The 15132-nt window shown below is 41.3% G+C and overlaps 1 protein-coding gene across 1 annotated transcript in view; it reads left to right on the top strand.

The window, feature by feature from the left end:
• The window catches only part of LOC133127234 (cilia- and flagella-associated protein 44), a 192887-nt gene that overhangs the window by 88919 nt on the left and 88836 nt on the right, over positions 1 to 15132 (top strand). The window contains exons 13-16 of the mRNA XM_061239961.1: positions 4687 to 4797; positions 4916 to 5068; positions 13921 to 14139; positions 14356 to 14498. Of these exons, the coding sequence (XP_061095945.1) occupies positions 4687 to 4797; positions 4916 to 5068; positions 13921 to 14139; positions 14356 to 14498 (626 nt within the window). The remainder of the gene's footprint in view (positions 1 to 4686; positions 4798 to 4915; positions 5069 to 13920; positions 14140 to 14355; positions 14499 to 15132) is intronic.

Here is a 15132-nt window from a genome sequence, read left to right on the forward strand (position 1 = left end):
GAATAAGTATTTCCTCCTCCAAAACTTATTTCCTACTCAAAAGTTATCAGCAAAAGGAATTCTCACCATGTTGCAATATCCCTGCACTAGCCAGACGTGCAGTTGACGGATCCGGCTAAATTTAACGTCGCCAAAACAAATTGAAGGAATGGGACCAGAAACAACACATTGCTTGCCAGTTTCCAAGGGAGTGTTGATGAGATTTGTCTGTCTCCAAGTTCACTGAGCTTTCCAGGGAGATGTCATTAGATCCGAGATGTCATTAAATACTACTATTGTAGTACAATGGTTGAGTGTGATGGAAGGTAAAACTGTGTTAATATCCGAATCCAGAGCTCCCTGGAAACAAGGATTCGGCTTTATGATGGTGAAGATGTTGGATCATTAGCCAAGTATTAGAAGAGACGGGTCAGCCTGACGCAAAACTCGGTGTGGCATCTCACAAGCAATCCGAGGCAGTGCGTTGACTCCAGGGGGCCCTGGGAGTGGCAGACCCAGGGTGGAGGTACGGCGAGGCGCACCGTGGAAAGACCAAGGCGGGGTGCTGTGTTTGGGAGGCATGGCAGCTGGAGAGCCACTAGGGGATCCGGTATGGAATCCGTCAGGGAATCCGGCGTGGAGGACAGCACGTGTCAGGCACCGTAGTTGGAGCCGAGAGCCTGTTGTGAGGTTATTCCAGCATCGACATCCCAGAACCTCGCTGAGATGGGAGATTCCTCCAGGACGCTGTATTTATTATTCAGCCACAGCAGGGGCTCCCACTTGAGGTGGCATGAGGAGCGTCGTCCCCTACGTCCTGTTATAAATATCCATGGCTCGGTGGCTGCAGGAGTGGAGCAAAACATGGATGTAGGTCCAGCTCCAGACTCGCTCCACGGAAGGCCAGTGGTGGAATTATTGGCCATAGCACCAGTGCATTGGGAGACCAAAAGGGAGTCAAGTAAGTCTTCTCCTTCCTTTATCTGGCATAATGTTTTAATTCTATCTTCCAGCTCTTTCCAGCAGAAAAAAACAGTAAAGACACTAAAACTTTAAAACTATAAAAACAATAAATAATGCAGATAAAACGAATATACTACAAATATACATCATATAAAACTAAAAAACGAATAGAATGTTACAACTAAAAATGCTCAGTTGCGAGTGAGCGGATGCATGCGTGCGAGCTGTTGAAATAAAAACGAATCGAGTTTACTCAATATTTAGATTAGTTCATGGAACGTCCGCTTTAACTCCCCAAGCCTGTAAGGTAATATACTGGAATTTTTCAATTTCCATTGGCTTTATTGGTATGACAAATAAATATCTGTCTTGCCAAAGCATATAAAAATACAAATAGATAAAACATAAATAAATTAAGTAAATGGACAAGATAAAAACACATAGATACATACACATTCATATTCAATGTATACCTTCACTGAGCACTTTATTAGGAAACAGATAGGGTCTCTCTTTGTTCTCAAAACAGCCTCAATTCTTAATGGCATGGATTCGACAAGATGTTGAAAACATTCCTTGAGATTCTGTTCCATTTTGACACGATTGCATCATGCAATTTCTGCACATTCATCCACTGCAGCCTCAGCTTTCTGTTCTTGGCTGACAGGAGTGGAACCCGAAGTGGCCTTCTGCTGTTGTAGCCCATTTGGATCAAGGTTCGACGTGTTGTGCATTCTGAGATGCTTTTCTGCTCACCACAATTGTGCAGAGTGGTTATCTGAGTTTTCATAGCCTTTCTGTCAGCTCAAACCAGTCTGGCCATTGTTGGCCTTTCTCCGTTGGCCTTCCTCATCAACAAGTCATATCCATCCGCAGAACTACCGCTCACTGGATGTTGTTTTTCACCAATTACATTACATTATATTACAGGCATTTAGCAGACGCTCTTATCCAGAGTGATGTACAATGAATTGCAAATCGAACACGGCGGCAAGTGCGATGAGGACCCTAGAGGAAAGTACAGTTCCGAGTCCTAGCGTAGATACAATTTGAACCCTTGAAGAATACATCAACTTACCGACTAACATACCACGGTTGACAGCTAGAATACCCTGACTACAATAATAACTATAAGTGCTATTATAATCTATGGCATGCACAAGGCTAATCATGGTGGTGAGGTAGGGAGGGAATGATGCAGCCTGAAGAGATGAGTCTTCAGTCTGTGCTTGAAAGACTCTGCTGTTCTGACATCCACAGGAAGGTCATTCCACCACTGTGGGGCCAGAAGAGACAGCAGTTGTGACCGAGAAGTGCAAGTGCGGCGAGGGGGAAGTGCCAGGTGTCCCGAAGTAGCGTCTGGCTGGTGTATTGGTTCTGATAAGTGATTGAATATATGCAGGGGCTGATCCCTTAACTGCCTGGTATGCGAGCACCAAAGTTTTACATTTGCAAGCCATAACAGACAGCCATTGGAGGTCGCTGAGCAGGGGGGTGACGTGTGAATGTCTAGGGACATTGAATACCAGATGAGCTGTGGTGTTCTGGATCAATTGTAGGGGTCTGATGGCAGATGCAGGAAGGCCGGCCAGCAGAGAATTGCAGTAATCCAGGCAGAACAGGACCATTGATTTTATGCATTGCACTGCTGCCACACAATTGGCTAATTAGATAATTTCATGAATAAGCAGGTGTACAGGTGTTCCTGATAAAGTGCTCAGTGAGTGTTTAATACATTTTGTGCATATATCATTAATAATTCCCATAAAGTGATTATGCTATGGATCGTTCTTAATACACATCACAAACCATATGACCTTGACTCATCTGCTATGCTGGAGAACAACCTGCCCAAACAACCGAATGTATTTTTGTGCCAAAAATATTGTTTTTAAAATCTCAGGCCAATCTCAGGCATATAAATACAGCGATAACAGATATTAATTATGGTTTATTTCTGCGCAGTTTATGGTAATTTCAGTTGATCAGGAGAGAGACAAGTAATTTTACTCCCTGGTGGGTAAAAGATTATTACCCCCCAGGGGGAAAGACGAGCAAGGTGGATTCACAGTTTAAGTTGGCAAGATATTACACCAGAAAAAATTGAATACATACAAGTCTCTTTGGATCACTTTATCACTAGTAACCTTTTATGTGTTCTGTCATACAACTTCTTCTCATTCAAGCTTGCATGAGCCAGTGACCAAGTCCAAACCAGCAAGCTACTAGGTACTTTACTACAATATTAGCTATTAAATGTTGTGGCACCATACTTATATATCTTAACCGGTTATATCCTAACTCTTTTGGATGTAACGTCATAACTAAGATGAGTGGATAAATCAATGATGACAACGTTATCTCATCATGGTTCCCGACTTCAACTTGCTATTCAATTTTATTTGTATTGCGCTTTTTACAACACAAGATTGTCACAAGGCAGCTTTACAAAGAACCCAGGCCTGAGCCCCCCTCAGAACAAGCCTAGGGAGACAGTGGCAAGGAAAAACTTGCTGACTAACGGGAATAAACCTTGAGCAGAAACAGGCTAAGAGGAGGTACTTCTACTTCTGGCCGGCACTGGGCAAAAATTATACAAATAATAATTATGCAGATGATAAATATGGTTGATTATCCGGGAAGGTCCAGTTCTTGGCACCAGGAGGGCAGAAGTAGCAGGTTAAAGAAAATTTTGGACTCCTAATAGTCAAGAGAGGAATTACAGCAACAAACACCCTCAAACCACAACATGCACTGTTTTGGAAAGTTGACAGTGACAAACGCGACACAGCCTGCCATCTTTTTGTAGTGTTCTAGTAAGAAAATGTTTGCCGAACAGCTTGACCTGTTGACTTTAGTGTGCTGCACAACACTATTTATATGTTTTGTCTTTTTGAAGTTTTCACTTTAGCTAGCCAACTATATTATGAGCGAGCAACTTATTTCGCTATGGAACTAGCTGGCTATATAACTAAGATATGATAGTGTACCACAAACGATGCAGCTTCAACTTACAAATTAAATAAAAAATAAAGGTTTAGCTAAACACGCATGATTCAACACCTAAAAAGATAAAAGGAATGTGTTGCTGCCCAAATTGCACTTCAGACTTATGAAACTCTGTGTACTACTGCTTATTATCCAAGTGAAGAATACATATCTAGTTATAAAACGATACCAGTTCGTTATCGGTAGCATCAAGCAAATTAGCCATAGTTAGCGCAATTAATTTACAAATATCCGCCTGAGACACAACACTTGTGTAACTATGCTCGGAACTCTCACTACAGTGTTCGTATTGTTTCAGGTGGATATTTGTAAATTCATTGCACTAACTATGGCTAATTTGCTCGTTGCTACCAATAGCAAACTGGTATGCAATTTGGGCAACTACACGCAAGAAATCTGAATAAGCCCCCACACCATTGGCTGTGGCAATTAGAACCAATTTTCAACCAATGAGTTTGAATTATTGTACGGCTGTGCAATGTTTTGTACAGAGTGATGGCCCATCAACTGTATATTTTGAAACCAGAATTTAAGGAGTATAAACACAGGCAGAGGGTCAACATGTCAGTGAGCCTTTGTCAACGATGGTCTTATAACAATGTTTTAACACAAAAATCCTACCTACTGTCCCTTGAACTGTTGATGTCAATATTGTGTGTGTTATTGTGTTTAATGTATGTTATCTCTCTCTCTCTCTCTCTCTCTCTCTCTCACTCTCGATTTCTCTCTCTGCAGAGTGCCGACCACACGGTGTTCTTCTTCACAGTGGGGGATAAATATGATCCTATTGGTTTTGTCACTGTGCCAGGGCCAGTCAAGTCACTAGAGTGGTCTCCCAAAACACATGCAAGTTGCCTCCCTTCTTCACTCCATTTTAACATACATTTTCAACAAAATCATATGAACAAAAAACTAAATCTCTGTGTCCTGTATCTGCTGTATATCTGCACTGTATCTCTGGTAGGAGAGGAATACACTGCTGATCCTGTGTCTTAATGGATATATTGTTGAAGTTGAGGCCCCTGAAGCAGAGTCTCACATGCCCACCTCCACCTTTGAGATCCACGGGCTGCACTCTCGATTTTTCCACTTTCACAGCATAAAGTCTCGCATTAAGGTGAGATAACCTGCTCATCTCTCTCATCTTTCCACTTCACATTTTTTCTCTCTCTCTCATTCACTATACAGTATCTCTTTCACTCCCTCTACAATGTTTGTTAGTAAATCTGTTCTGTTTGGATTATGTTTTTTGGCTGTCGCTATCTGTATTGAAGAAATGTAATCAAATTTTATTTGTATAGCACTTTTTACAATGTAAGATAGTCACAAAGCAGCTTTACAAAGAGCGCATGCCTGAAACCCCATCAGAGCAAGCCTAGGGTGACAGTGGCAAGGAAAAACTAACAGGAAGAAACCTTGAGCAGAACCAAGCTCACAGGGGGATCCCATCTACTTCTGGCAATGGGCAAACAGTGAATTTAACAGTAGTGTTTAATGTGACATATAAATTAATTAATTAATTTAATCATTAATTATGCAAATAATAAGTTATGCCAATAGTTAGGCTCCACAAGTATCCTCCACTGCCAGAACCTGCAGGTTCTTTCTGCATAATATACGCCGTATCCGTCATCTCCTGACGGAGAAAGCCACCCAGCTCCTAGTCCAGGCGCTTGTCATTTCCCGCCTGGATTACTGCAACTCCCTCCTAGCCGGTCTCCCAGCGTGTGCCATCAAGCCCCTCCAGCTGGTCCAGAATGCTGCAGCCCGCCTGATCACCAGTCAGCCCAGGTCGGCTCATGTCACCCCGCTTCTCATTGGCCTCCACTGGCTTCCTATTGCTGCATGCATCCGTTTCAAGGCCTTAGTGTTGGCATTTCAGGCTGCTAAGGGGACTGCCCCACCTTACTTACAATTCTTGATCACTCCCTACTCCCCAGCTAGACCACTCCGGTCTGCCAGCTCTGGTCACCTTATGGTTCCCTCTCTACGTGCACCTGGTGGTCGAGCTGCACGTTCACGCCTGTTTTCCGTTCTGGTTCCTCAGTAGTGGAATGACTTGCCTACCACTGTCAGGACAGCAGAATCCCTCCCCCTATTTCGACGCAGACTCAAAACACACCTTTTCAAACTCTACCTTAGTCCTCCCTCCTGATTTCCCCCGCCCCTCCTTTCTGATATCCCTATCCTTGTTTAACCCCCCCCAAAAAAAAATAATAAAAAAAAAAATGCCACTTGATGACGACTATATGTTTAGAACAGCAGTCCAGGTGTATTTTCCTAGTTCTGGATGTGATGCTTTGACTTGTGGAAGAGCCTATGCACTTGTAAGTCGCTTTGGATTAAAAGCGTCTGCCAAATGACAAAAATGTAATGTAAATGTAATAGTAATTATGCAAACAATTATGCATATAACAAATATAGAAGATTACCCGGGAAGGTGGTAGGTTAGGTGGCAGGTTAGCTGAAACTGCGGTCAGGTTGTGGTGTTACAGCTACAGTGGGGCGGGGGGCAGAGACAAACCAATAATTAGTGGATGATAAATGGTAAAATTGAAAATAATATTCTATCAGCCATGTATTGCGTGACCACAGAATTTTGAGTGTACAACCCAGTCTGTAACAAAGTGGTTCACAGCAGCATATTTACAGATTACATGCCAATCAAGTCTATCAGGCAGAAGCCATTGGGACGAGGGATGACAACATGAAGAATTAAAATTTTAACCGATTCATTCAAAAAAATAATGACACACTATCGACCAGTGGATGTAAACTACAGGAATTTCTGCAAGTCTGAGGTTAGACTGCACAGTGTCAACGTAAATGTAAATATTGAATTTGGTAATTAGGCTGACTTGCTATTATCGGACTTACAATGTTGACATTGAACTATTGAGATTGCCCAGTTAACCAGTTAACCGTTTAAATTGCCTAAAAGTAAAATAAAATCTAACACCGTATCAAGCATGGTCTTGAAAACCCCCAGTGTTTCTGCCTCCACTACATGCGCTGGCAAGCTATTCCACACATTGACCACTTGCTGTGTGAAAAAATACTTCCGAATATCTGTATGGAATTTTTCCTTTGCCAATTTCCATTTGTGTCCTCTCGTTCTGCTAACCGAACCATTGTATTGAATTTAATTTGCCAGGTTTCCGCCCACTTTTGGATTCTGTTTTAGTCTTCCTGGATTACTATAGTAATAGTCTATTAGCTAAACCTCCGAGTTTTGTATCATCTGCTAATTTAACTAAAGTACTTTCAATGCCCATGTCTACATTATTTATGTAAATGAGTAAATGGCCCCAGCACCGATCCTTGTGGGACTCCACTTCCCACAATACCCCACTCAGATAAGGCCCCTCCTACTACTACTCTTTGTGTCCTTTCCCGTAGCCAATTCCGAACCCACTTCGAAATGTGGTACCTTATCGAATGCTTTTTGGCAATCTAAGTATACAATATCATAAGCCCTGCAATCATCAAAACACTTGATAGCTTCCTCCTGGAATGCCAAAAATGTTATTCTTTTCAATAAATAATTCCAGTTCATCCCTAATGATAGATTCCAGTATTTTACATATGATACAAGTTAGACTGACAGGCCTATAGTTTTCTAGATCGGTACGGTCCCCTTTCTTATATATTGGTATTATATTACTTTGTTTCCAGTCATCCGGTATTTCCCAGTTTCTAAGGACTGTCTAAAAATACTTGCCAGTGGTTTAAAAATGATCTTACTTAACTCTTTGAGTACCCTTGGGAATATGCAATCTGGGCCTGCTGCCTTATTTGTCTTTAGTTTATGTAATTTATCCAATATTTCTTTATCCCCTATCTCAATATTGCAAACTGCTGCTACAGTACCAATACAAATTTCATGTCTGGCACCAGAACAACGAACCCAATAGCGAGACCACAGAAGTTCAAGTTAAAGTCTTTATTAACTTTATTTTAGATCAGACAGACGGGGTTCGCGAACCAGCAAACATGTATAATGCAGATCAGGCAGTTCGTAATCGTAGGTTTAAGCAACCAAACATAGGTAATCCAAAGTGGTCGTGGTCACAGGCAGAGGGTCGGAAACAATATGGCAGAATCGAAAAAGAACTAAAGCACAAACCGATAAAACAAAGGGAGGTCATACAAAATTAGCAAAAGCTAATACAGGCATCCAAGTAGAAGCCTGGGCCGCATTTCCCGATAACGGTGTCTCTTAGTATTTTACGAAGACTCAAAAGGTATACCTTACTAAAGTTGTTTACTTTTCTAGGCATGTTCCCCAAACTATCCCTTAGGAGGTTGCTTAAAGGATAGCTTCTACGTGTGATGTTACTAGGCCCATCGACTACTCCAGGATTGATTACTCATGAGAGAAAGTAGTGTTCTTTATGAATAAAACACTGCAGGAATACTTAAAAATATTGAATTAATCAGGACTGGTGGGAACTTATTAATAGAATAAAAAACTTACAAACTAAATTATCCAACCGTATATATCTAATTTGAGAAATTATATATACGGTTTGTGATATCAGATTGTGGTATAACACCTTGTCCCGCTACAGCACCTAGCATGTACAGGGCGGCCTGTAGCGTAGTGGTTTAGGTAAATGACTGGGACACGCAAGGTCGGTGGTTCTAATCCCGGTGTAGCCACAATAAGATTGTCTCCTGCTTAGTCTAATCAACTGTACGTCGCTCTGGATAAGAGCGTCTGCCAAATGCCATTAATGTAATGTCATGTTTTATTGACATTATTTTAATATCTTTGTCATGGTGCCTTAAATGACTTTGCAATCAGGGTTGATTTGCCAGAAGCACCATCACATTACTGGTGTAATTCACTTTTCTCCGATTAGATGACATTTTCAATGAAAGCACACAAACAAAACGCACCAACACAAAAACAACATAAGCTATGGCAGAAAAAAAGAAAGAGAGCTTCACAGCAAATGAGATGGAATGAGATTAAATACAGTCCCCTTCAAATGTATTGGAGCAGCAAGGCCAATTCCAGTGCAGAATTTCCTGGTATTTACACCTAGATGTGTTAAACTACTTAGAACATAGTACGTTTGGTATCAGACCACCCAATTTTAAGGTGAGCAAAAGTATTGGAACTGTGAGTATTTAAGTAAATGAAAGTAAATAACAATATTTGGTTGCATGTCCCTTGCTTGCCATAACTGCATCAAGCCTGCAACCCACTGACATCACCAAACGGTTGCAGTCTTCTTTTGTGATGCTTCTCCAGGCTTTTACTGCAGCCTCTTTCTGTTTGTTTCGAGAGGATTTTCCCTTCAATCTCCTCTCCAGGAGGTGAAATGCATGCTCAAATGGTGATTGACTTGGCCAGTCTAAAACCTTCCACTTTTTTTCCCTAATGAAGTCCTTTTTTGTGTGTTTTGGGTCATTGTCTTACTGGCAGACAGAATGTTTTTGTAGACTTCTGAATTCATCCTGCTGCTACCATCAGGAGTTACATCATCAATAAAGATTAGTGAGCCCACTCCTGAAGCAGCCATGCAAGCCCACGCCATGACATTTCCTCCACCGTGTTTCACAGACTAGCTCTTAAGCTTTGGATCATGAGCAGATCCCTTCTTTCTCTACACTTTGGCCTTTCTATCTCTTTGGTCGGGGTTAATCTTGGTCTCATCAGTCCATAAAACTTTGTTCCAGAACATTTTTGTTCCAGAATCCTGCCTTCCAATTCTTACTACTGGTAAGTGGTTTGCATCTTGTGGTATAGTCCTATATTGCTGCTCTCCAAGTCTTCTTTGAACGATTGATTGAGATACCTTCACCCCTGCCCTGTGGAGATTGTGATGTCACAGACTGATGTTTTGGGGTTTTTCTTCACAGCTCTAACAATGTGTCTGTCATCAACTACTGTTGTTTGGTCTTTTGTTTTGAAATTAATCTGTTGTTTTTATAGAAATATGTTGTTTACATACAATACAGAAGAAGAGCCTTGGCATTGACTTTTATGTTCAGTTTATTCATTTAACTTTCAACTTAGAAGTTGTTGAACCAAAAAGGTAACAGATATAAAATAATGTAGCTGAATTAAGTTGAATTCAGGAACAGTTGCAAATTTGCCAGGAAATGGATTCATATAGGCACGCTGCCTAATTTAAAGCTAACATCTTTTATTTTATTTTTTTAAATTTTAGGTTTTGGTATTTTCAAAGTATATGTTGAAGTTAGCCTACCGGTGTTTTCCTTAAATGTTACAGCAACAATCTCTCCCTGTGTTGAACTAGCTTACATTAATTTTCAACAACTCAACCAACCAACCAATGATGATGACCCTGTAGCGCACCTACACAGACAGACCAAAGGGCTCTGGTATGGCTAAATTGGAGCAGTCAGCGATTTTACTTTCTGAATATGAGGGCATGAGGTGATACTTTAACAACATTACAGTTTTCTATGATCTAAGGCAGCAGTGGTTCTAGAATGCATTGACAGGTTTGGCATTTATAAATATCAGTTGGCCTTCCTTTTAAGCACACTTCACGAATCAATTTTGATTTCAGCATTGTTCTGACTATGAACCAAACCAAAAAACTGTTAGACCATTATAACACATTTTAACTTCAACATTGACAAACATAAGCTGAAACGTGTTTCGTATGGCCCTGCCCAAATCGTGACATTAGTGTACCCTTTTCAAGGTACCTCTATGTCATATATATGTTATGCCGGGGGGAACAGAGGAACCAAAAGCAGACAGGGGTGCAAAAAAAATGGCAGATTTAATTGCAAAAGCAGGGGCAGACAGAGCAGAGTCAAAAAACAGGCCAAGGTCAAAAACCAGGGGGTCAGTCCAACAAGGCAGAGGTACAGAAATCCACAAAAGTCCTGGGAAGCAGGCAGGGGTCAAAACAAAATAATTCCAGATATACAAGGCGGAATGCCGCAAGGGCAAGGACTCAGGAACAAGGGCAAGGGAACAAGGGCTAGGGAACAAGGAGGCTCGGACTTGGGGACGGGAGAAAAGGGCTCGGGACTCAGACACAGGACAAGAGGAACTAGCAAAGTGGAACTGAAAAGGACAGCTATACATACACAGGGGAATGAGACAAACTAGGCGGGGCAAGGGAGTGAGGGCGGTCTAACAACTGAACATCAGGTGAGACACATGAAAGAGTAATAGCACAATAACGAGGGGGAAACGAAAACGTGGACTGGATTCACAAAGACACATGTAATACAAACGGCTCCAGACTAGGGAGTAGACAATTGCACAAAATCAGGGGATGCAGCGATACGGAGAGACAGGTGGGAATACTTGGCTGAAGCTAAGCAAGCAATCAGTGATAGAATAGGGAGGCGGAGAACAGAATTGAAACGGGAGATGCGTTAGTAAGTTAGTTAAGTGATTTAAATTACAAATACCCAAAACTAGTGAATGTTAGTTTGTTAGTTTGACGAACATATTAGTGTGTTTGTACAATTAGTACTGTACAAATTCTATGTTAGTTTGGATTAGTATATTAGTGATATGTACAAACATGAACTGGAGAGAAAGCGGGAAGTAAGGAATGCAAGATTGGAAGGAAGGTTGAACTACCGTAAACACCCGAATAGTGGGGCACGCAGACTGGGTAGTGACTGGGCTCGTGAACATTCAGACTCAGACATCACAGGGGAAGATGAGTGCAAAGACTAATGAATAAAAACAACGTCAGACATGAATATGAAAAATAATAAATTGCAAGAATAACGATAATAATGATGATAAACTAACAGAACACAGAAACATAACAATACAGATGTCAATCAGATATTCAGCTGGAAAATTGTTGACACCCGCACATTTGTGTATTTAATTGAATGGCTCATTTTCAAAGTGGTCAAGCCAAATTTCCCTTAAAGTGTTTAATGCAACCAGCTACTGGGACTCCACCGAACCACAATGAGAGCCATTATCTCTAAATGGAGAATACCTGGAACTAGATCTGGGTGATATGGCCAAAAATGTTATTGCAATAAGTTTTTGCATATTGTTGGGGATTTGGAAGATTGCAGCCAGAAGCCATTGGGACTATGGTGGGGATTTGGGGATTTTGGTAGCATTGGTGGTGTAAAACTGAACATTCCGGCCCAGACCTTACAATTAATTTCTAAGCCAGACCGTATGCCATATGCCTACCACTGCACACATGTACAACAACAACACTGCTCCTATAATGTAAGGAACACATTTCTTGCCTATTTGCAGTTTCCTTTTTGTCTAATTGTTGCATCAAACTCTCTATTTTGATGACATGATGGATCTTCAGTCATGCAAGTTCATTAAATAATTTGTACTCCGTAAGTGAGTGTTCCACAAAGGTGGTTAACACTGGCATTATTCACAGTATCTTGTATATTTAAGAAGAATGGCGAGGTAAAGTGGATATTCCGCTGAATTGCATTTTCAGTATACTGCTAAATGCTGTGCTAGCACATTTCATTATAGACAGCAACATTACAAATAAGCAAATGAAGCATCAAATTGTTCTGCAACCACACAATTACAAGGTATCATTACTGCTGTATCCTCAGCAAATGATCTACATGCAGCTTTTCATTACTTTTTTGAAAATATTGTAGTTATGCGTTGTTACGCATCCCCTGTACTTGGTGGTCACCTAATACAGTAAGGTTGGCTTGGCTCCCTCTGCTGGTAGCCATGGCCACAAACATAGGACAGTGCGTGCCCCTGCCAATTATCTCTGTGCCAATCCATGCCCTGAGATCTGGCAGGCGGGGCCTATATAATATACCTGTGCGCAGATGAAGACGGAGCGATGCATGCGGTGCATGCTTGAGAAAGACGGTCCATCCCACGCCTTTTGTTCCTGCTCCCGCTGACTGAGCTGCTGGTCCCCGCTCTCTTGGACGCCATTCGCTATTTTGACGCTTAACTTATTTCTGGACTCTTAATTTAAATACTTATTAATTCCTACTTGTTGTAAATCCCTATTTTTGTCATTAAAAACCCTAGACTCAAGCCCTCTTCTCGTTGGCGTCTTGTTTATGTTGTGGATTGAGGTTCGGTCCGTAACATGCGTGAACAGTCAGATTTGGGTACCAAACGCAATAACAAAGTTGCCGTTATCCATCCTCGCCTGGCCTCATCGATAGGCTACTGATTAATGATGAATAAGATACATTTGTATACTCGGAACGATAAATAAATCGGACACCATTGTTGGTGGCATTACGATGGTCCTGTTGAGGAAATTTCATCACTATGAAAGAGAGATTTTTTATTCAGCATATAGCTGTTTTTAAACAATGAAACACATACTTTGAACCCAAAACTATGTCGCGAGTGTTTATATTTAGCATTCACTGCTCTATTTAATAGTGAGCACTATACCAGAAGTATCGTTCCCAAAACGTCTGCTTTACCTCCCTATTAGACCTAGCTGCTGGTTGAGAACTTTTACTGCTAGCTGCAATTGCTGATGATATCCCAGATATATATCTCTAATTCACTCCTTTTCTTGACAAATTGAAATAGATTCATTATTGGCTTTTTTCATTGTTTTCCCATGATTTCCACTAGCCCCTCACAGCTACGGGGGTTGCGACCCTCCACTGCGCATCGAAAATGCAATTCACGCACAAGTCTCTTGAGTTTGCAGAGAATGGTGCAAAAAACATCCAGTGAGCAGCAGTTCTGTGGGCGGAAACGCCTGGTTAATGAGAGATGTCCGAGGAGAATGGCCAGACCGGTGAAAGCTGACAGCTTTGTCACAGTCATGCAAATAACCACACATTACAACAGTGGTATGCAGAAGAACATCTCTGAACACACAATGCGTCAAACCTCTAAGTGGACAGGCTGAATTAATAAATCTGAAAAATAAGTCTAACTAATAAAGTGCTCACTGAGTGTATATCATCAGCTCTAATCAGGAACCCCCCATTGTATGTTTGTGGTAACTTTGTTTAATCTTTCAGCGTGATATAGAAGTTTCTCAGAGAAAGGAGCTGAAAGAGAAGGTGAGGAAGGATAAAGTGCAAAGGAAGGACAATCCTACTCAGAAGGAAGATAAAGAGGAGGAGACTGAGGAAGAGGAGGATGACAAAGATGAACTACCCGCACTTTACATCCCAGAACCCCCTAGCCCCCTGCTCTGCGCTTTTTACTCCCAGCCTGGAGCCTTCTGGCTCTCTGTGGTACTGCCTCATTCTTTTTATCATTATCTCTTGCTCTCTCTCTCTCCCTCTCTCTCGCACACGCACACCCATGCACATGAATATACACGCACACAAGCATACACACACAACAGCAACCACACATAAATACTCGTACTCTCACACATTCACTATCACAAATATCATTAGGTTGTGTGTTTTTTGTGTATTTGCATGTGTGTTTATGTTTTTGTGTAGGGTGGCTACGATGCTGGTTTTCTGTACCATTGCCAATTCTCAGAACAACAGGAGCAGGATCCAGGGCTCAGACAGGATGAGCCCTTTGCCTTTCTCCCTACACAAGAAACCGAAGAGGACCCCATCTGCACCATTAGCTTCAGGTACAGAGTGAGAGTTTGAAGTTCGAAGTTGATTAAGGATTATGCTCACGCCTCCCTGCCTATCTTCTTTACTTTTGGTCTTTTGTGCTTGAGACCACTGTTTATTTCTAATATGAATCAGCTGGGCAAGTTCATCATCAACTGTAGGAATTGAGGTAATTCGATCCCAGTTTTATCTTGCTAAATTTTGTTGAAAAGCCTGTTCAGTAAAATGTTTAAAACAGCATCTACGAACAATAATACCATTAGATGTGACCATTCGATACATTGAGTATCTAATGGTCACTATTTACCATTAGTGTTAAAAGGAGGGTTAAGTAGTTTCTCACACAGGCAATTACGCAATGATTGCTCATATCATTTGCAAAAAATGCCATTTGCTGTGTACTTGTGAGCTATATTAGTAAGCATCACATCTAACAAAGTGTCACTGTTCGGAGTTAACTCTGGTAGGGTTATCAATAAGAGGTGCAGGCATGCTTAAAATTCTCTGATTTGTCACTCAGCCAACTCTCCAATTAGAATAATTTCAGAGTTATTCATATTAGAGAGTAGATCAGATAAATTAGACACAGTTTCATTGGTAACGGAGGGAGGCCTATAACAACCAATGGGGTTGGGGTATTTGCAATCT

The sequence above is a fragment of the Conger conger genome, chromosome 4 (genome assembly GCF_963514075.1).
Source record: "Conger conger chromosome 4, fConCon1.1, whole genome shotgun sequence".
Lineage (NCBI taxonomy): Eukaryota > Metazoa > Chordata > Actinopteri > Anguilliformes > Congridae > Conger > Conger conger.